General features: G+C 36.4%; 2 protein-coding genes across 4 annotated transcripts in view; one reads left to right on the top strand and one right to left on the bottom strand.

Moving 5' to 3' along the window:
• The window catches only part of B4, a 104,608-nt gene extending 99,976 nt beyond the window's left edge, over window positions 1-4,632 (top strand). Inside the window, exon 6 of the mRNA XM_069499874.1 lies at window positions 811-4,632. Within this exon, the coding sequence (XP_069355975.1) occupies window positions 811-3,020 (2,210 nt within the window). The 3' untranslated portion in view covers window positions 3,021-4,632. The remainder of the gene's footprint in view (window positions 1-810) is intronic.
• Window positions 4,633-6,402: 1,770 nt separating this feature from the next.
• LOC117983617 (stress-associated endoplasmic reticulum protein 2) lies at window positions 6,403-12,424 on the bottom strand. 3 transcript variants are annotated; one of them, XM_069499917.1, is made up of 4 exons: window positions 12,288-12,424; window positions 11,443-11,556; window positions 7,468-7,616; window positions 6,403-7,375 (listed from the first exon to the last, which is right to left on the bottom strand). In XM_069499917.1, exons 2-3 carry the CDS (start codon window positions 11,527-11,529, stop codon window positions 7,509-7,511), a joined length of 195 nt encoding a protein of 64 aa, XP_069356018.1. In that variant the 5' UTR covers window positions 11,530-11,556; window positions 12,288-12,424; the 3' UTR covers window positions 6,403-7,375; window positions 7,468-7,508. The 3 variants fall into 3 exon arrangements, with proteins under 3 accessions (XP_069356018.1, XP_034826125.1, XP_069356019.1); XM_034970234.2 differs by having other exon boundaries at window positions 6,403-7,616; XM_069499918.1 differs by lacking the exon at window positions 12,288-12,424 and adding an exon at window positions 12,072-12,214 and having other exon boundaries at window positions 6,403-7,616.
• Between the last annotated feature and the right edge of the window lie 11,035 nt (window positions 12,425-23,459).

The following is a 23,459-nucleotide window of genomic DNA, read 5'->3' as shown; positions in this document are numbered from 1 at the left end:
AATCAGTAGTGGGCCGGTGATAAGTTGATGATCATCATGATGATGAAAAACCATTTTAAAAAAAATCCCAGACCTTGTGGCCCTATGTACAACATAAGCACAATAGCGGCTTGTGTGCTTTTGTCTTGGAGAAATCACTTTCTTATGAATCTCTAGCCGTCACAGCTTCGTGAGCGGCATGAATAATAAATAATAGTAATAAAATTTTGTATGTTTCTACATTACCAATATCTATTAGGGCTCTTGCACAAGTTAGACATTTATCTAAACAGCTTGTAAGTTGTATTTATCTAGAATCACTGGTACTCCTTACATTGTATGAAATTATTATTGTATAAATTAAGTTTTAATCTGATAACGTTAGCTATAAATAATTATTCTCGAAAGATGCGCTTGGTTTGTAACGACTCTGATAAATAAGCGCTATCTCCTTTTGTACTTATTATTTTAGAGCCTGCATTGAGACGCAATCTTGACTTTTTCACTACGAAGTTACAAAATTCTACGCTGATATCATAATTGCGCCAGGTAATTTACCGATATGGTCGATAAAATAACGATAATAATCGCTATTGCTGGCACCACGTTGAGAGATGATCCTATAAATAAACTAGCTCTACTAGGTTCGCTGACCAGTTCAACTTGTTTCATTAAATTTAGTCTTTTGTAATGTACGTACACACCGATAAATCATACCTGATTGTAATGTAATCTATTTATAAGAATACATCATTTACAATACCTACAGACAATTTTTGTGTTTATATATGCTTAGAAAAACATGGTTAATTTTGTATATTTTAATTTCAGACGATCTACTCCTGCGATCGGCAAGCACAGAGCCAGTATTAGTTATGTGTACTCTACCAGAATATAACTCCTTGCCGTCGAGTCCGAGCAAGCAAGTGGATCCGCGGTACCATGCGAAGGAGACGCTACAATTGCTACCATTGAACAGCAACATCAAGGTCCGTAGAACGCAGCTCGGATTCGAAAATGAAAAGAGAATGTTTCTGTCCGCTCGCCTGCAGAAAGCACTAACCTTCTGTCAACTGAACGTTGACAACTGGATCAGGCAGATCTCGTACGCAAACTCGACTGTCGTAAGCAAAGCAAAAACAGCCGAGGACCTTATCAAAGAAGACCACGAACCAGTTAAGTTTGAAAAAGAAAAGAAATTCACTCTCCAAGGCTTAAAGCTAGACCCGACGAGACTATTCGGTAAAAGTGATAAAGTATTAAAAGATATACCTGATGAAACGGAGGGTTCCATAATATTTTTAAGTAAAAACGAACTCGAGCATATGAACTACGATGTTTATAGTGACGATGAAGGTAAGGATGATAAAAGTGAAGAGAAAGTAGATTCGGAACAGTTTACTAGTGATAAAATGCACGTATTTAGAGAAGACTCGGAAAAGAAGAAGGGAAATTGGTTCAAAAATTTAAAACTGTTAAAGAGCACAGAAAAGTTAAACGACAAAATAACAGCTATAGAAAACAGTGAAAAATATAGAGATATTAAAGATCCCTTTGATCCATTGGGTGAAAAACATAGTTCAATTGAACGATATCAAGACATGGCTAAACTTATTGAAGATCGGTTTGGAGCGTTTCGAAAGAATGATGGGACAGCTGAAAAGAGTCACTCCTATAAAAGTCTCACTACGTCTTCATCTGAAATGGGTACTAGTCAATGTAGTTCCAGTCATAAGAAACCAGTACTGACAAAATCAGTCTCGGTACAGACAGGCATGCCAGACGGCTCCTGCACGGAAGAGGAAGACAGTGGTATCAACATGAAGCATGGACGCAAAAACCTTAGTGTAGATCAAATAAACTATTGTGGTTCAATGGAAAGTGATTCGAGTTCTGGAAGAAAACTAAAATCGTTAGATGAAAATATGCTAAAGAAATCATCAGCAACAAAATCCAACACGAATCTCGAAAGACGACAAAGGATACAACCGGATTTAATACCCGAAAAGGCTATGGTAAAATCAGAGTCCTATAACCAAATACAAAGCTGCGAAGATATCAATATGTTTGGAGCTGGCTCACTTTATAATGATAATGACTTCGAAATAAATTATAAGCAACACTCATTCATCACTGAAAAATTATGTTCTGAATTTCATGTTAAAACAAAAAGGGTATTAAGTAAGTCCACCTCAAATTTACTGCACCCTAAAAAGCCTAGCGACAAAAAAGAAACTAACAACAGCAACAGTATGCCTACCAAAACCGAGCGCTCCAGCGAAACTGAGAAGCTCGTTAATTTTAGAAAGAAAATTGATAAACCCAGGGCGCCTACGCCCAAATCTGAAATAGAAGATTCAGTTCCCGTAGATATATCGGAAGAAGAACCTCAAATACAGAAGAAGCTAAGGCGATCTATATCTTCTATTCAAAAGCGAAAGTTACCTGTTATTGAAGATTTACCATATGGTCAAGTAGCGGATGCTGTTCATTTAGAAGAGGAAAAATTAGATATTGATTCAAGTTCCGATAACATATATGCTGAAATTTGTACACCCAATGGTAATAAAACCAGTGAAGAAGACAATTACGACTACAATGTAGATGTACTTGCAACGGACCCTGTGATATGCAATGTCAAACAAGAAATCATTAATCGGAACGACGAAAGAGCTAGACAGTTGAGTATAAACCAAGATAATTCTTTTAGGCACATCGAAGTTGTGGTCATAGAGAAAACTACAGATTTTGAGTTGGATAATTCGAGCGTTGCATCCAGTGAACTCGATGAAACGGGAAGTAAAAATGATGTATCTATAGCAATAGATTCTTGGGAACGTGATAAAAGTAAGAGTGCGGATCCAATACTCCACGCTATTAGATTAGAAATAACTAGCAATATGGACGATTACCCAGTTGAGAATCAAACCTTAGAAACCACAGAGGTTCACCTTAGTAAAGATAATTCTTTAAGTTTTAGCAATAGTATCCATTTGAATGGTACATATCCCAACGAGGCCATCTATGATACTTTAAAATAGAGTAGTTGTATTATATTATTTCAAATTTAGTATTATGTACGTACGTAAGAGTAAGTATGTATGTACGTAAGAGTCACAAAAAATATACAAGTAGTCACATAGGAAATGTCGCCTCCATATCACTTTACTAGAACTTTGCTTTATTTTAAAATGTATATTTCAAGTAACCCCGTGTCATATAGGTGATTAATATTATTGTAAAACAGAGGCCGAGAGTTTTCGAACGATTCCACCATATATTTAGGAGAAACGACATTGAAATGATTTACGAAGAGCGGAATCAGACTATACGACATACACAGACGACATTCACCTTGCTACACTATTTAGTATTTATCTTATTTTATTGTGATCAAGCACTAAGTACTTATTCAGTATTCGTACCTATGTAGTAGTTAGTAGTACCTACCTATGTAAAAAAAGCAGAAAATTTTGAAAGTATTTTGAAGGCATGTTTTCATTGGTTGTTAAAAACGCATGCGTCCTCCTAAAACCTCATATGCGGGTTTTGGTGTGACTTCATAAATCACCCGCACAGCGAATCCCGAATCGCGTTTCTAGCGACCTATAAAATAAGCCATTTATCTATTACTCTTTTGTGTATCTAACACACATTGCCCAATAGTTATTATGTTTTAAGGGATCTTCGCGCACTAGTATAGTTCAAGTCCAGGACCATTGGACCCAAGCTAGATGTTAACGCCGAATTAGACTAAGTGACCAAGTGTGCGATCGAAGTGAGTGATATCAAGTGATAGATCTAATTGGAGTAGTCTTGGACTTGGACTGTTAGTGCGCGAGATCCCTTATAACGTGTACCTACGTTGAAAGACTACCTTATACAATAATAATTAAGCTGTTGAGCTTACCTAATATTATTTTGGCACCTACCTACCCATCGTGTAATTTTAAGTAGGTTACCCGCAAAATGTTTCATTTTAATATTAAACAAGATCTCCATTCTAAAGATGGCCAAAATCGGTGCTACTATAGGTGCTCAAATTAATTGTAATTCTATTATCTATTATTATTAAGGCCACACTATGTAGAAATAAAGCCCTTTTGAACCCATTCATTCTTGTAGCAGAAATACAACAAGTACAATTTCATTTTGCAAATTAATTCTTAGTAGGTAGGTACATAGGTTAGTAGGTACAAGTTCGTAGAGCGACACCTATTTTGAACATCGTACACTATTGACTATAACGTCAGATGGGCCCAGGGCCACACATTAATAGGTACATAGAATTCGTCCATATTACAGCCAATGCCCTAAGCGGTATAATAAAAATAGTATTTCGATACTCGAACTCTATCAAAGTTGTCAGACTCACACTAAGCCTCGAGATGACAAAAATCTTAAAAAAATAATTAATCAGATTTAATTTTATAAAATGTATCTATTTGTAAATTATGGTAGGTGTAACAATTGGGCTCTATTTCTAAGTATCACATATCACATGACAATTATGTTATTTGTAAATTTTTGTATTATATAGTTTTAAATGTATGATAATTTTGAAACGATTTAACTCTGATGCTCTCGAAAACGAAATGTAGAAATATTGTTTCAAGAGATGCTATCAAGATACGAATAAACGAATACCTAATAAATAAATTGTTTTTTTTTTAATATAAAATTGCTATTTGTTATTGTTATTGCTAAATATACTATCAATTTTGGAAGGTTAGCACGATATATGACACGGTCGCTTTTTTGTGGCTATTCAAACTTTGTCGGTTTATCATTGTATTGCGCATCTTATAGGTTTTTGATTATATCTCTATAATTTATCTGTGTATTGGGCTATATTTTTGCAGATGGATAAATGAGCTGACGCACTAATTATTGGTAGAAATTTTAATTAGGCAACTCATAAAAAACTCGACCAATTAAATGTCTAAAAATATCGTGTCCTGTCGTAGTAATTTTCTTCATAATTCAATAAATACTTAAAATACTCCAATGAAACTTGATAAGATACTGTGGGCCGTTATAAGGGACAAATCAACGGTATAAGTTTATCTTTAGAGGTCATATTTAAAGTAATAGGACCTAATAACGTGATTTTATTTTTTAATTATAAAAACTGAACGGTAATTTTTTTTTAAATTCTGTTTTTACAAACATTACGCACAAATTCATAGCAACATGTGTAAAAAAAATCACGTCTATACGTTTAACCGTTTAAGAGATATAAGAAATGGTTAAACGTCATCCCAGCAAAAAACTGAATATCTTCGAAGTGTTATGACGCACAAATTTAATTTTAGCACGCACATTTACCTCTTAAAACGCACTAATTCATGGACCTATTTTTTTTCTCGTACGTCCATTGGGAAAAAAATGTGTAGCTGGGATGACGTATGGCTGGCAGAACGCGTTTTTTTCGAATATCTACTTATTGGTTGGACGCACAAATTTAAAACTTTCACGCACAATTACACGACGTTACGCACTAAAAATATATCCAACTCAAATCCAGAAATTCGACATTATTTTGCTGGGATTACGCACACCGTATGATTTCCAATTTCGAACTACATGGAACCATCATGGAACAGTACGAAGCACGTCACATTGCAGAATGCGATGGCGATTTTGTAGCTCGGCTGGCCGTCTACACGATTCGCTGTCTGAACGCTTTTTAGGGTTCCGTACCCGAAGGGTGCCAACGGGACTCTATTAATAAGCCTCCGCTGTCCGACCGTCTGTCTGTCTGTCAACAGGCTGTATCTTGTGAACCGTAATAGGTAGAGAGTTGAAATTTTCACAGAATATGTATTTTTATTGCCGCTATAACAACAAATAATAAAGTTTCTAAAATGGCAACCATGAAAAAAAATCAAGTGTTATTTCTTGTACTATGATACGGAAACCTTCGTGTGCAAGACCGACTCGCACTTGGCCGATGGGGACTTGAAAAGTCCCCATCGATTTATATTGATGTTCCCAACATGCGTACCAAATTTTTACTTTCTGTTTTGACCGGACTATAATATGATTTATATTCCGTAAAGTGAAGTGAGCTTGAGACACACATTAGCTTAATTCCAAGAGTGATGGCAAAACAAGAAGTCCAGTGTGAAGTTGCAACAGGGCGCTTTGCGCATGTCACAGATATGCAAGATATACAAAACTTACGCCTCGTGTTCAGATTGTAATAGTTGTTTTGCGAGCAGCCGCGCGGAGGCAGTGCGGCTTTTTAAATCCATATAAATAAAAAACGCGCGACTGTAGCGCTATACCTGCGCTGCGGCCGCGCAGTTCATCAATAGAAATTATATGGATTTACAAAGCTGCGGCTGCGGCTGCCTCCGCGCGGCACTTTGCGGCAAATATGAAGGCGCCCTAAAGGTACAGTAAATAAAAGAGTTCTAGTTGACAAATATACTGTATTTATTCAAATAAATTATATTTAACATAAAAAATAGAACCGACAAATAATTTCACGTGGCGAGGATAAAAATACTCAAATCATTAAAATTGGACTAAAATCATTAAAATACATTCACAATAACTTTGCAGCACAAAGTTTTTTCTTGTGCGTCTTTCATAACTTGGTCATAAAACAATTATTAGGAATGGAAAATAAATTCAATAATATATCGAAATGCTATCTCAAAGCAAGGTTTCACTATTGCAGAGTAACTAGTGGCATCTTTCCTTTGAAGATAATAATCTAAACTAGGTATATTGACTTTGTCAATGGGGAAAAAAGCATTACAATGCCCCACAATAGTGAAAACCTTGCTTTATAATAAGGGCTAGAAATCCAACGAGCAACTTTGTTTTAAAAAATATTGCTGCTCAAAAGTTATCATTGTAAGAATTCTGAAATATTTGCTCAAAAAGTCATTTTAAAACAAACTTTAAGATTAATCGTAGTTGATATTACAAAGATAATCAAAGTTGAACAGTGCATCCCTAGCCTTTAGATTTTAATTTACAAATTACAATATACAAGAATATAGTACATATACAAGTTTTTTGAGATTATAATTAAACTGTGCTTACACTAAACTATTTATATGCAACTATGTAAGCAATTTAGTTAGAAATATGCAGATATATCCTTGGGTGTATCAAATACTTTTACTAGAACAAAATATTTAATAGACACAAGGTGGCATGGTTGTTTTTTTTTATGTGGCACAGGTAATGTAAAATTAAGTTGAAATATCATGTAATTAGTTATATGAATTGGAATCATTCCTAGAGAAAATAATTATTAAACAGTGTATGGGTATAAAATTGAAAATTGCATATAAAAATAAGAAAGCGAAAGTATATTTACATCCTGCTTTTAGCAATATAGAAATGAAAGAGACAAACCTATGCCACAAGTTGCAACAGCAATATAGAAAAGAAAGAGACAAACCTATGCCACAAGTTGCAACAGCAATATAGAAAAGAAAGAGACAAATCTATGCCACAAGTTGCAACTGGTTTCTAAAATTATCAGTCGGGGAATCACAGAGAGGGGTTTAGGCCAATCTAATAGACTGGATGATTTGGAATACAGCAGAGCCGCAGACTACGAAGACGAAGAGTCCAATTAACCAGGGTGCTACGGGGTATTGGTCGTCCTTTTCCTGTAATGAGAATGTTTAAATTAGGTAAGTATTTATTTACTGTCTCTTTTTTTGTTCACTTGTGAAGAAAGAACTGGACGAAGAAGCATGTCCCTCTGATATCTTCCACTTATTCTCATAGTGGGTAAAGTGAAAAGAATATTCCTACTAATATAAATCTGGAAATGTGTCTGTTATTTCATGAACAACTTGTTTTCACAATACTAAATTATTTCTGATTATTATTATGAAATCGAAACTACTAATTACAAGAAAGAAGCCATAATAAAAACACTAATTGGTTACTACATTAATGTGTGAATGATTAGATAAGAATTGATTTGGGAGTCATTAAAGCATGATAACATACATATATCCAATTTTCTTTAAACAATGATTACAAAATGAGGTGGAAAACTGAAGTCAATTCACAAACATTAGTTAGTCAAGTTAGTGGCAAAAAATAAGGGCACCCACAGGTGAAATTTTGGGTGGCGTCAAGTATGGAATTTATAGATGATATGATAGATATGATAAAAAAAAGATATGCACAAATGAAACTTAAAGTGGGGAAACCAGCCCAGAGTGAAGAAGAAGATGATAGATAGATAACTTTGTATGAAAGTAGCTTTGCGATTCACAATTCAGTTACCAGGAAACTTGAAACGGTGGCAGTGTAGTTTGACACTTTGTGTGTGTGATCTTTTATTTATAGTATAGCTAAACTTGAGCTAACAGTGCTTTAACAGTGAACTCAAAATTAAACCGAATTTTACAGAAACACTGTAACATGAGAGGATATATTTGAATGTAAACAGGGTCAAACCTCACTTGTTAGGATTTATTCATACGTATTTCTTGTCTACTTTTTAGGGTTCCGTACCCAAGGGATAAAAACGGAGCACCATGTAGTCCCGTTGTCCCCGTTAGCCGTATCCCCGTTAACGGGGACATCGGGATTTGAATAAAATTATTAAAAACTTATCCCGTTGTCCCCGTTGTCATTTCCGTTTAACGGGGACATCGGGATTTGAATAAAATTATTAAAAACTTATCCCGTTGTCCCCGTTATCAATTCCCCTTCAACGGGGACTGCGGTAAATGAACAAAATTGTTAAAAACTCTTTCCGTTGTTTTCGTACTCTGCTCCCTTTGACAGTATCCGAGAGTCGACATTATTATTTAATTAAACTAAGTACTTCTTTGGGAGCCAGTGGTCAAAGTCGTACGTGCCAAATCTTTTTGCAAATAAAGATATTTATTTATTTATTCATTATTTATTTATTATGAGTGAAGTTGGCAGTGGGAGACGTCGAGCATTCTGATTGGTCAAAAAAGTCCTCCTCCAGAAAAGTATCTTATTACTTTCTATGATATTAGTACAATAGTACTTATAACTCTATGATTGCAAAATTGACATTGAATCAGAGACGGCCTCATAATGACCAGCAAATTGTCAAAATATCATTGCCTTACAATATCACTATAGTGTCCCCGTGACATTACAATGACACTAAAACCAGACCGTTAAATTTTGAGAAATGAAGTCGATTGACAATCTACCGTTTAATTATAATATCACTACTGAAATTATAATATCACTGCTTTGACAATATACCTGCGACATATACACGCTGAAATTTTAATGGTTGTTTTCCCCAAAGCAAAATGATTGTCGTGGTATTACAATCGATTTATAAATAAATAAAAATATTTGAGTCAAAAATGACAAATTTACAATCGAGAAAAGACCTCGAGAGAGACCTCGAACCAATAGTGATACCACGTGCGTGCAGGCTAGTTTATGCCATATCACTACGCGCGAGAGCTTATTTTGCTCTAAACTTTTTCACTTTATTGACAGCGTGGTTCCAGTGGATGTACCTACCCACTATTCACGTTACATCTAGGGAGGTACTACTGTTTCTCACACTTTAGAGTTGTCGATTTTTTTTTATTTTAAGATAAAAACATTTGTATTTTTTAAGTTTAACTCAAAATTTCCATAGTACTACTGAGGGCAAATCGTTCTGCTGCGGGAAGACAAACACTAAAATTTCACCGTGTATATAGAAATATCACTCACTCACTGAAGTAAAAATCGACATTTAGGTTATTAAGTTTAAATAATAAAAATCTGTATAAGTCAGTTTGGGAAATTCCCCTCGTAAGGGTGGTAAAATAGTTTTATAGAAAAGTTTTAAATATTGTTATTTTAACTTGCAATTTGAAACGTAAGTTCTTTCTAGGGGGTAGGTATCAGGTAAGAAGATTCCCCCCTATGGGGATGAAAGGGGGGTCAATGGTTGTATGAAAGACCTATGTTTTTGAAGTTAGAGACGTGAAAATTGTCATTTAGGTTACTAGCTTTAAATAATAAAAATCTGTATAAATCATTTTAGATAATCCCGCGACTTCGACCGCGTAAAATTTCTGGTTTCTCATGAGATCAGAAATTTTCCCGCTGCAAAAGGCGTCACTAACCTACTCACCTTAAGGCACAGAACCCAGAATACCTAAATGCCAATTTTCATATCTATTACTTCAAAAACATAGGTTTTTCATGTAACCTTTCAACCCCCATTTCACCCCCATCTGAAAAAGAAAGATTTTACAAAAATACATTCCATTTTCGTAAAATCTTTCTTTATCAGATACTTTTTTTTTTTTTTTTAATTACCAACATAAAGAATGTTTAACAAATCTAATTTAGACACAGCAAAAAACCACGAAGGTTTAAAAAGTGTGTCATTCCGTCTATTTCTTAATACATAATAATAGTGCTTCTATAAACAATTTACATTGTTTATAGAAGCACTTATTACATTACATTTGATACAAAAACTTACCCCTTAAAAAGAATATTCGCTTACAAAATTTCATCCCCTATTCTACAAACCTTAAGAGGGGATTTTCCAAAATAACTCAAGCCTATTGGCGATTTTCATACCTATAACTTCAAAAACATAGGACTTTCATATAACCTTTTAACTCCAATTTTACCTCTGTAAAAAAACCTCTATGTTTTCGTAAAAAAATCTTAGATAAGCGTAGGAGTTGCAAGTTTATTACGGTTCCTAGCTAGTCTGTCGTGGAAATCACCGTTTTTTTGTAACGGAGAATGTTATGTTTAACAAAAATTATTATATTATTGTAAATATATTGAGAAGCTACTATAAGAATATCTATTTCCTTAAATTTCTCTCCTAGGGAATCGCGCGGTTTTAAATTATAAATTGCACGTATTGCCCTTTTTTGTAATACGATTTTTTTCCAATATCTGCTGCTTTACCCCATAGCAAGATTCCATAAGACTGTGGAATTGACTCTCGGATACTGTTAACGGGGGCAGAGTACGGAAACAACGGAAAGAGTTTTTAACAATTTTATTCATTTACCGCAGTCCCCGTTGAAGGGGAATAGAGAACGGGGACAACGGGATAGATTTTCAATAATTTTATTCAAATACTGTTGTCCCCGTTAAACAGAAACGACAACGGGGACAACGGGATAAGTTTTTAATAATTTAATTCAAATCCCGATGTCCCCGTTAACGGGGATATCGATAACGGGGACAACAGGACTACACCCGGAGCACTATTGTGTATCTCTGATGTCTGTCTGTCCATGTGTCACAGGTCTCTAGCTTGTAGACGAAATGAGTCACAAACCTGAAATTTTGGTATTTGGTGTAGAACGTTGACCCAAAACCAAAAATTGAATTAAAAATTCATTTCAATTATTGGAGGCAAAAGAGGGCAGTTATTTAAGTATGTATAATATAAACAATAGATAACTAACTTATCTAATAAACATTGGATATAGGATTTAGATGGTTAAAAAATACCTTAGTTGATTTGGGTACATTTCCTCTCTGTGTGATGTTTTTGCTGGCAATCTCGTTGGCGATGCGCATCCTCTGTTTGGGTGCCATTTTGTTTGATTAATATTTATATTTGTCCTGAAAACAATACATAATTATTTAAATTAAAAGATAATACACCGGCAAATTACTTCTTCATCTTAGAATGTTAATGTATTTAACTAGAATCCAATTATTGTCTTAGACTCTTAATTGTTATAGATGCTGGTTTTGTACACAGAAACATATCTGTAAGTAAATGTGAAAAGTCAGTGCGAGTGGAACTTTAAAAAAAATACAGCTGTTTTATTATGCTCTACAAAGATTGCATTTAGACAAAGATACTTTGACTCCTAACTGCAAAATACCAAATAAAATCTTCATATTATTAAAATGTAACAAAAACACCATTAAATAAATTGACTTATGAGTTGACACGCTTACACACACAGTGTCTGTTTTTTGCAACTACGCACAATTCTTTGAATGATAAACAATTTATTTAATACATGTGTAATTGTGTATTGAGACAGCTGTTAGCTCGCAAACAATTCAAGGAAAGGTAGAGGTAAACTATCACCATCATGCAGCTCTTGTGCAGTCAACTTACTAACCAAATAGGTATGTAATTGTAATTGTATTGCATCAACGTGGATTTTACGGTAAATTAAGAAGTCTTTAAATGTTCTGGAGAAAACGTTACAGCGTTCCACTTTCCACTATCTAAGTAAACAAATGATTTTTCATTCGCACTAACTTGGAAATACCTCTTCTCAACATGACATGAATTCCACACTAACTAATACAGTTATTAAACAATTTGTACTTACAGTTATCTTAAAATTAAAGGCTCTAAAAGCCAAATACGCTCAAACTCACTTGACACGTATATAAAAGTGAAACCACGAAGCAAAATTACAGAAAATTACAAAACAAAACGTCAACAGATCAACACGTCGCGCCTAAATGTCATTTGCAAACATTGACATTTGACACGCGTCAGTTTCGTCACCTTGTATTGCCATTATTTACCAATACATTTATTATGACTTTGGAATGTTAGATGTCTCTTATCTACAAAATCTATTTCCCAAAATGCAGATTTTTATTTTACATCTTTTAAAATAGATAAATATAGATTTTCAAGAAAATCAAATCTAATCAAAAATACATAACAAGAACACTGCCATCCAGTAGACAGCAGCGTTACCAGTTCTTAAAACGAATTAGCAGTTAATGCTACCTCCAATAGATGGCACTCCACAGAACAATGAATCAGTTGTCTTAAAATGACACTAGATGGCGCTAGAAATTTGAATCTTGAAAAATGAAAATAAAGGAGAAACTTGAAATGAAAAAATTGAAATATAAAATGTACCTACCTACTAACAGACATAAGTTTCATAAATTGTACACTTCCTAGATATTTTATCCAAAGCTCAACGTAAAATATCAACCATTGTGAAAATAATATCCTACTTCTGTGACCTGCATGATGCACATGCTTACATATTTTTAGCATGTTCTTTGCAAACTTTTCTATTCATTGAGCTTGAGAAGCGGTAGGTAGGTATCTAGATAACCGTGTACTTAGTAGGTACACGTGTAGTAACTTGATAGGTAATAGGTAGGTACCTACTTATAGATACTTAGATAGGTACTGTACCGGTACGAGTAAATAGGTAGGTACTTATTCTTTATTTCAGTGTCTGGTCACTGTCTGGATACTCCAATATTCTATCCTAAAAAAAAAAAAAAAAAACTATCCTCTAATATAATTCAACGTAGGTACCTAGCCTAGGTACCTAGGTAGGTATTCCTGTGGTGACTGGTAATAACTTTTTGTTCGCCCACAGTAAGCTCTTAGGCACTTATTTAAATAACTAGGTAGGTAGGTACTTACCTAAGCTGTGGCTATATCAAGCCGTCAATAAACTAAACGGGAATTATTACCGACAATGTAATAAAAAGAGCAAGCAAATCTATACTTTTATATAAACGAAAGAGATAACGATACGAGGAGACAAACACAAAAAACGAGATAGATATCCGTTCAAGGATACAAGGATAAATATAAATGAAAGAGACGCTTATACTATCTAGGATCAAAGGATCGATTGCGTGTGAACGGATGGTCCAATCGTAGGTACTGTTATCCTGCGAGGGTGATCCTTGGATTCTGATTGGTGGGGAGAGATAACGCCTGAGACACGCCTCTGTATAAATGTCATTTGAATTTCGAAGGGAGATTACTAGAAGGAACAGATAAAGTAGGTACTATTTTGTACTTGGAGCAATATTTGTGATCCCAACACTGCCACTGAGGGATAGATAGATAAGCTATAACAATTACCTATCTAAAGTACAGCTATTAAATTAAATAAATAGTTAAATGCCGTTATGCCCAACCTTATCCTATAACCTAGGAAGATGGAGGCTGGAGAATGGATTGACAGTTACGCAGGTATGAATCCTGGGATACTTACCTACCTTTGCTCTAGTCTCTATAGTGCAGAGGTTCCTAAAGTGTGCGCTGTAGTAGATATACTTAGATAGATAAAGAGAGGCGCCCGCCGCCGCGTGCGGATATAGGGGAAAGTTGCGATCATTGGACCCGCGCTTTCTACTTCAAAAACTAACCACACCAGAGTACATCGCTTACGGCCATGCACCCCCAGCACCATACTGGAACCTCACTTGTAGTGTGAGGTGAGACTCGGCAATGAATAACGTGGGTACCTACCTACCTACCTAAGTGTGTTTTCGATCCCCGGGAAGTAAAAGTTAGGTATTATACCGAAAAACTGTCATCATTGCATATTTTACGTTCGATTGAGCGTAATTAAATTAAAATATTAGAATGTCTAATCTTGAAGAAAACTGTATTTGAAAAATAGGGCTATAGTATAATAGGTACTTAGGTATTATTATTTTTCCTCTTTTATAACATTTTTTTTGTATGAAGTACCTAGTTGCCATGAATGTACTTACCATTATTTGTTTCTATCTTTGGACCAGTCAAGTCATGGTAACTTTTGACGGAAGTTTTCATTTATTCTTTGTTGTTTCAGTTCAAAGCTGAAGATGAAGTCTGTAGGTACTTGGTACTTTTAGTTTCAATATCAATTCACAATAAACAGTTTGTGCATTCCCACGACGTAAGTAGAAGTAAAGTATCATCATCATTAGGTTTGAAAAGGACTCTGAGAACGAAGAACTTTGTAGAACTTGTGGAGCATAAACCTAAATACTTACTATTTACCTGCAACATCAATTCACTGCCTACTTACAGTTAATGTATTCCCATGGCTTAGGAGTGCATTATACCTTTACTGCATCAAGAATGAGGAGTTGGAAGCAAAAATGTTTATGGGACCATCTCTTTTTAACCGACTTCAAAAAAGGAGGAGGTTCTCAATTTGACCGTAGGATGTTTTTTTTATTTTTTTTTGTTATAAAAACAAGTGAAACGCGCTGAATTAGAGAACCTGTGCCCACTTGAGTTGCAAAAATGTTGTTTATTAGGTGCTAATGATACTCGTAAGTAATAAATATCATAGGTCGTCTCGATTCCTACCTAGTCTTTGTCGAAGTCCACTGATGGCAACCTAGGGGTCCAATCAAGGCGAGCATCGTCCAACGAAGGCAACTGCGAAAGAAACATTTATATTGATTTATCTCGAAAAACTGTGATTTGTTTTGCTATTGTAGGTATACCTACCTACGTTTGTGAATAACAACATTTGAAGTATAAGTACTTACTTAACTTGTAAACTGTTTTTATTGTAGGTATCTCTCAAAGTTTAATTAAGTAATTTTAATTGTGAACGGCGTCTTCGCCTCGCCTCCAGTGCCTGTAGCTGGAATAGGCAGGGTTATTATGTAGGTACCTACCTACTGCAGATTGATTTGCCAATATTATTTTAGGATTTGTTTGCAAAGGCTGGCGCCAAGATGTGGATTGCAAAACTCGCTTTTTTGTACACATCGACCTATTAGCCGTAGATAGATACGTAGTAAGTACTTACGTATACCTACCTAGGTACTATAAGCGATTTGCCTCCTCGTTTCTAATTCGAACCCACGCTATGATATGGAACGCCCTTTCGACAACAGTTTTCTCTTCTACTTTTAATATTAAGTAGGTAGGTAAGTATAGGTACTATAGGTACCTACCTATCTTCAAGTCAAGAGTGAATAGGGATTTCCAGGCACGCATTTTCCATTTTCTAGGCAATCATATTTTCTAGGGTATCATCACGTGTCAGCAGGTTCAATTGCAGGTTAAGTTTATAAATTAAAACAAAAAAAATCCTCGGAATTACCTTCGTTTCGTCTGAATCAAAAAGACACCAAGTCGTGGTATCCCTTTCACTATCTTTCTGATCTATTTGTTCAATATAATGTATCTACCTATAGATTAGATCAGCAGGTAGGTAGGTACCTATAGGTTGTATAGATACAGACTCATCAGCCATTATAATGACAATAGGATTAAAAGTGAGAATGTCTCTGTCAGTTTGTTTGTTGTCGCCGGATTTAGTGAAGATGAGCGGGGAAGCGAAAAATCTTTTAGACTCCATATAAAAATGAAACCTTTAGAAGTTTCCGAATTGCGACACAGACCTACCTACTTACCTAACTTACCTAGTCATTATTTACGCTTCTGAATAATATTTGGGTAGATTTTTATGAGTAGATCCTACCTCACCTAGGTATTCCTGATTAGATACAAAATGTCAGTAGGTAGGTATCTAACTACAGTTCTTGCAATTCACGAATGCGAGTGGACTTTACTTGTAGTTACGTTGGATACACGGGCATTGTGTAAGTGTGCGTGCATGTCGGACCAATCAGTCGCGAGCAAGCGCTCGCAAACGCACACATTCAGTGTGCCTTACTTATACGGTAGGTATACCTACCGATACCTAAACACAAGCATGAGCAACTCGCCTTCGTGAATTGCAAGAACTTAAGAAAGCTTGATGAAGCTCAAAGCTTGAGACAAATTATAGGTAGGTAGGTATTTCTTGTAAAACCAGGATTTCGATTAATGGATCTCGATCCTACGTAATTTTGTGAAACAGGTCGACAGTCCTATGAAAGTATTTAACTCTCTACAAACCTAGTACATATACCTACCTACCAACTCAAAATATTTAAAACAAAAAAGAAGCAAACCTAAATCAGCATAAACAATTTGTTTATCTTGCAACGTTCATCGCAAATTAAAATAATCCGTCCAAACGCGCGTGAAGAAAGCAAAAATAAATAAATAAAATAAATTCCTGCACACACAGACAACAAATAGGGATTATCCCTAGATGATGTTGGCGCCGCCGCGCCGAGGCGACGCCACTTGCAACTATAGTCCGCGACAGGTCGAGATGGCAATTGGGGTACGAAGCCGAGGGACGCCCCGCAAACCCGCACGTCACCCGCGCTCGTCCGCACCGGGTTAGCGCGGGGGCTGTGTGTGCGGGGCGTTTCCACCCCGATTGCCATTTTGCTCCGATTGTCGCGTACTTACCTACTGCAACTGGCTATTCAGTCTGAAGTTTACTTTCAGTTGATTCAAATGACGAGTTTTTGAGTCGGCTCAATTCAATACCTAGGTACATGTGAGCTTTTAAGGATTTTATCGCTGAAATAAGTAGGTACCTAACTAAGCTAACTTAAAAATTAAAATTATTTACGTAGGATCAGCAACAAAAAGCTAGGTTTGTACCCGCCACAGTCGCTTGTAGGTAGGTACATGGTGGGTGCAAACCTAGCTTTGTTGCTGACTGTACCTACCTAGGTAGGTTATGTTACTGATCTGTAGGTAGGTAGATATACAATTATTTTAACTACACTAAACATCCTCTTGTTATCTGTACGTTATTACTACGAGGATACCTAAGTACGTAGAATAAACAAACAACTAGGTAATTAATTAGTTATTACTTATGTTAGGTATTATAAATTAATGTAATCATCATCATCATGCTCAACCCGTTCGCTGGCCCACTACTGAGTACAGGTCTGTGTTCAGAATGAGAAGGGTGTAGTTAGGCCGTAGTCCACCACGCGAAATGGCAAACTTCACACACCTTTGAGAACATTACCTATGGAGAACTCTCAGGCTTACACCGCACCGTTAGCTCCGAAAAGTTAGAGCCCGGGATCGATCCCTGGCGGGAAGTGGCTGGATGAGGAAGGCTGAGGACCGGGTGTGGTGGCGCTCTTTAGGGAAGGCCTATGTCCAACAGTGGACGTCCAGAGGCTGATGATGATGATGATGATGATCACAATATATTTTATCAGCATTTTGTTACGAAGAAGGTTTGTATCTACAGCGGATTGTGAGCTTTTTCTATATAAACAATACTTAAGTACCTATTAAGAAATAAGAGAGCTTTCAAAAGCAAGTTTGTGTTGAAAATAAACATCATTCATCCTTACTAAAGAATCAAAAACACCCATAATAACGCAACGCAAAAATCGAAGCCTCATTTTTCATCCATTCCGGCTGATTAGAGTTGTGAAGAGGTTTGACGTAATGCAAGTAGCCTGTAGCGGGCAACACCGACCACACGGCGGTTATAAATTAACCGAAATCCAATTTAATGGTTTATTATTAGTTAGCGATGTGTGAAAATGCGTGTGGCCCGTAATCTTTGGGTGTCGATCGGGGATGATAACAATTTATTGGAAATTTTATAAATAGGAAGCCCGGCGATATCCTACCCGTATTATAAGTGTGTTTCTTTGTTGGTTTGTCCTTCAATCACGCCGCAACGGAGCAACGCGACGGATCGACGTGATTTTTTCCATTTACAGGTATAATTACCTAGCTAAAGACCTGGATAATTACATAGGCTACTTTTTCTCCCGGAAAATTAAAGGGATCAAAGCCTCCCCCGGGATATAAGCTATTTCTGTCATCATCATTATTATTCATTGTCAACCGTTAGACGTCCACTGCTGGATAGGTATAGGTCTATTTTTGTACCTCGTCAAAATCAGATACCTAAACGGATGGGCCGTGAAAAGCTAGCAGACAGACAGACTACAGCCCGGCGATTTCTTTTAACACTTTTACAACGCAGATACTTGTCCTGAGAATTTTAACTAAGTAGGTACTTCAACATATTCCTGAAACCTATCTATCGATTGTTGCTTTTAATTTCATACTAAGCATCACAGTTTCAAGCGGCATCTGCAAAAATCAAAAATAATAAAAATGTCGTATAACCCAGCATGCTTCGTGTATAATTACCCAGTTCTAAAAGCGCATCGGAGTCTGCCCCTATGCGCACAATGGCGGCGGGATGCGCATTTTATTCGTAATCTGATATTTTATTACTGCATTGTTTAAACAATTGCGTAAGTGATTGTACTGAGGCCTGCACCTTGCTGGGACGGCGTTATGTTGGGTGGAAACATTTTTCGTTTATTTGTTATTGCATAAAAAGTACAATCACATAGGAAATAGTACCCATTATTCACAAAATGTGACCTTATCACTAAAGTGATTTCTATGTTGTTTCTATGTTCTTACCCACATTACAGAACCTATAGGTACTTATATAAATATTGTACTACGTATAACTTTGGCAACAATTTTTTTTGGAATTATGTTAAAATGAAACTGTACACAATCAGTATGATGGTATGTGGGTACTTACTTTCATAATTAGTAATTTTTAAGGTTCCGTTCCTCAAAAAGGTAAAAAAACCCTTATAGGATCACTTCATTGTCTATCTGAGGTGTCTGTCAAGAAAAGGGAATCAAAACCTATACTTATATTACTATTAAAAGTAATTTATAGTTTTTTAAATTTCATAGAGCCTCCCTCTCTCTTGCATAAACCGGTCCCCTATTCAGTATTGAGCGGCATACGTTCCGCGTTACCCCCAGAGGGGGCAGAAGTATCAGGTTACCCCCGTCGGCTCTAGTTTGTATAATTTTAGATTCACAAAACGGGGAAACGGGGGATGTTCGTATTAGTTTAGATAGGAAATGGAGTCGAAGTGTTGGCAGCGGTATAATAATACTAACATACGAGTATGAGGTATCTTTTGTATATTTGTAACCTATAATATAATAATATTATGAGAAGTGTTGCAATTTTTTAGTAGACAGATTAGATATTAATTAGACATTAACGAATAACGATAATGTCTTATTAATATTATTATGATACGGAGTGACGGTTTACTGTCTGGGAGGAATCGTAAGTGCCTTTGGTTATGATGAATAGGTACAGTCGGTCACCCATCCAGTTTCCGATTCGGGGCAACGTTGCTTACCCTTCAAAATAAACTGCGTTATCACAACTAGGCCACACGACCCTTAGCTTTCTAGGAAGGTTTTATTATTGAGGGAAGTAGGTACCTACCGTTATCATAATTCAGCTTTATCTAGAAAATTATCCCATTAGGTAAGTAATAAGTATCTTATAGATATCCTTTGGTTTACCTACTCCTCGGTGTCCTATACTTACCAAAATCTACCTGTCATCTGAAACAGAATTCAAAATAAACAAAGGTGAATTACACGAAATTCCTACGCCAGGATCGAAAGAAGTAAAATCCGCCCCAACGGATCATAATTAAACTTAATACCTACGTAATGGATGATTTATAAGTAGGTAGGTACGCATGCGAGACGGGTGACGCAAAATTTGGCGCCAAACAACAATGCAGCCATCTTAAGTTGCATAATTATCGAATTCTACGGACAACTGAATTCATTGTATTCAACCAAAGGCACATGGTTAGTAAGAGCGTCTGAAGGAATCTTAAAAAAATAAACATAAAAAGCTGGTTTGTAATGTATTTCTAATGGATTGAGGTTATTTTTCTCTTCCACGTAAAATTGTAGTCCACTACGGATCCAAACTTTGTGTTTAGCGCCGTGTTAAAAGTGCCCTAGAGATGAAAATTCTATTCTTTACTTTAATAATCCTTGAAAATATCTAACTTTGGTAGGTACGAATAGAAAAAACTTTCGTGTGGACTCGCACACGAAGGGTTCCGTACCGTCGTACAAGAAATGACACTTTTTAGGGTTCCGTACCTTAAAAGGAAAAACGGAACCCTTATAGGATCACTTTCTTGTCTGTCGGTCTGTTAAGAAACCTACAGGGTCCTTCCCGTTCACTTAGAATTATGAAATTTGGCAGGTAGGTAGATCTTATAGCAGACATAAGGGCAAAAATCTGAAAACCGTGAATTTAGGGTTACATTACATCACACAAAATAAATTGTGGTCATGAACTAATAATTAGTATTTTCAATTTTCTTGGCCAGTTTTTTAAAATTACGTAACCACTAATTCGGATTTTTCCCTTTAATTGTGCTACATTGCTACCTGTACATGATTCTAGGACAACGAGAAGCACCTACCTTACCTTTCGCACGACACGACAGACAGACAGACAACGAAGTGATCCTATAAGGTTTTCTTTTTGCCTCGAGATACGGAACCCTACAAAGAGTAATTTTACTTTTTACGTACCTAATTATTATCTACCTATGTACATATCTACTTGAAAATCACTTTTACTCAGTCAAGTGCACACGGGCGGTTAGAGATGATGAAAGTGTCTTGCATTGTGCATTTTATATTGTAGAGGTTCTTGAAATGGGGATAATGGGGCAATTTGGAACTCGATATGTTACGATTTAATTTTATGCTACGTACTTACCTACTATTCTGACTGAATTTTGAATTTTTAACCACTACCTAATGCCCGCGACACACTTATTCGCATTTATAATAGGTATGGGTAGTGATTATCTAAATTGTTGTTATAACGGCAACAGAAATAGATACACAAATCTGTGAAAAATTTCACCTCTATCTAGGTAAGTATTACGGTTCATGAGATACAGCCCGCTGATAAACAGACGGGCGGACGGACGGACAGCGGAGGCTTAGTAATAGGGTCCCGTTGGCACCCTTCGGGTACGGAACCAGAATGAAAACACCCTTTTTTCATAAAAATAAAACTAAAAAACACTCCCTATAGATAAAACTATATTGTCTAACGTTAAAAGAAAACATTTTTTAAGCTTTTAATTTACACAAAACTAGGGGAGGCGCATCCTGCAAGGCTTCTGTCGGTATACATTTCCGCTGTTTTCCCTCAGAAGGGTTGCGAAGCCAAACAAATTGTGGCTTTTGCTTTTTAAGTTAAGGATCGCCTCGGTAGTCGGTTTGGAAATTAAGGCATTTTGTTTTTTTTTGCGGCTTCTTCATGCCAAGTTTTACGTTGTTTATAAAGAAAAGAATAAACAGAACAAACATTAGTTACTTCCCTGTTCTTCTAACTTCAATCTTGTACAGCTAGAATAAATAAAATAGAACGGCTATTCTCAATAAAAATCATAATGAAACTGGAAAAATTACTATAGGAACACATTATGACACTGGGTGACTGGCAGTAGCGTGCACTGGGTTTGAAGCCAGGGTAGGCACCAGTTAAGAAGAAGCCTGTTTACTGGCTGGTAATAATGAAATATATGCATTGAGCTTTACAACTGGGGTAAGCAGTGCATTTATGCCTCTATGACCTGCACGCCACTGGTGACTGGATATCAATTTGCAGCACATAAATACTTTTCTATCGTTTGATGACTTTAATGGAAGATGTGAGGTCTTACAAAATGAAACTAAAGCTTTAAATTAGATCAGGCCTACACATTTTGCAAAATATTTGTATTTGATATAAAAATAATCTGTAAAATGCTCAGTGCGGTTTCTTCCATGTCATCTTCCGTGGGAATAAGATAGGCACTCATTTCTTACTATTATTATGCCTGTCGGAATTTCATACCCACCTTCCACGGCGAAAGGGTAAAGTGTGCGCACTAACCCGATCCTCTGGCACTGACCCGATCCGCAATGCTTGCTGCCAGTGGAAGCAAACAAACTCGCTCATCTGACCCATTTCATTTTCCGCCTAACTCACTCCGCTTAGCCCGCTGGCAATGGAAGTCAAAAATCAGTTTTGGGTGAAACTATTTCTTAGTGGAAGGCAAAGGCTCCGTTCCGCTCGGGGCTCTGTTCCGGTTCCGCTCGGCCATTTCCGGATCGTTACCCTTTCGCAGTGGAAGGCGGGTGGGTATACTGTGATGATAAAATGAGCGAAGAACTGCGGACTTACAGAGTAAAAGGTCAGAATGAGTCAAGACTCAAGAGACATGATTTTTAAACTCTAAAAAATAAATAAGGTGTTATAGACAGTGCGATCACTAACAGTACCGTCAAATTAAACAGGTTTGTAGGTAAACAGAATTTCGAAGCGTGTCCGTGTCGTCACGCTGTGTGACGGAGTGTCGTTTTACCGACTTGTAATATGATAGACTGTATGTCGCGCCGGGCTGTGACCGGTGAAGTGGGTCTGCGGTCTGACTGCTGAAGCCTTGCTGGAGCTAAGCGATGTTCTGCTGCTGTGAGTAGGTACCATACAAACAAATAGCTCATCGGTCAGACAGCAAGCATCAGCTTGTGTAATATAGTATTGGGAAAATGGGCTGTCGTCAGAATAGTCGCTAACTAAGGGCCTGATTTGGAAAGCTAAGTGTGACTTTGCTGGCGATAAGCTAATATACTAGCTAGCTAATGCTAGTATTTTATAAAATAATAGAAAAATTCGAACAGAAGCGAGAATAATCGCTTCGCAAAGCGTATTGGGTACGAAAGAAACCTAATAAAAAGTATTATGACATTGCACTTAAGTAAAAAAGTGTTAAAAATCTTTAAAATATATCAGATCCTAATTAGAAATCGATGCCGTTATGCCATTTGTTTTATTTTGAAATCAATACGAAAAATGCACTACCGGCTTAGTTATACCAATTCTATATTTTATTTCTAGTAGGTACGCTATAGGTATATGTATCTATCTACCTAGACCTTAACAATTCAATCCATCACTGGCCCATGAGGTAGCATGGATATCCTCTTAGAATGAGAAGGCCATAGGCCACCACACTGGCCAAGTGTGGAT

This window comes from Maniola hyperantus, chromosome 7 (assembly GCF_902806685.2).
Source record: "Maniola hyperantus chromosome 7, iAphHyp1.2, whole genome shotgun sequence".
Classification (NCBI taxonomy): domain Eukaryota; kingdom Metazoa; phylum Arthropoda; class Insecta; order Lepidoptera; family Nymphalidae; genus Maniola; species Maniola hyperantus.
The sequence above is the reverse complement of the archived record's forward strand: the minus strand, read 5'-3'. Positions and strand labels throughout refer to the sequence as shown.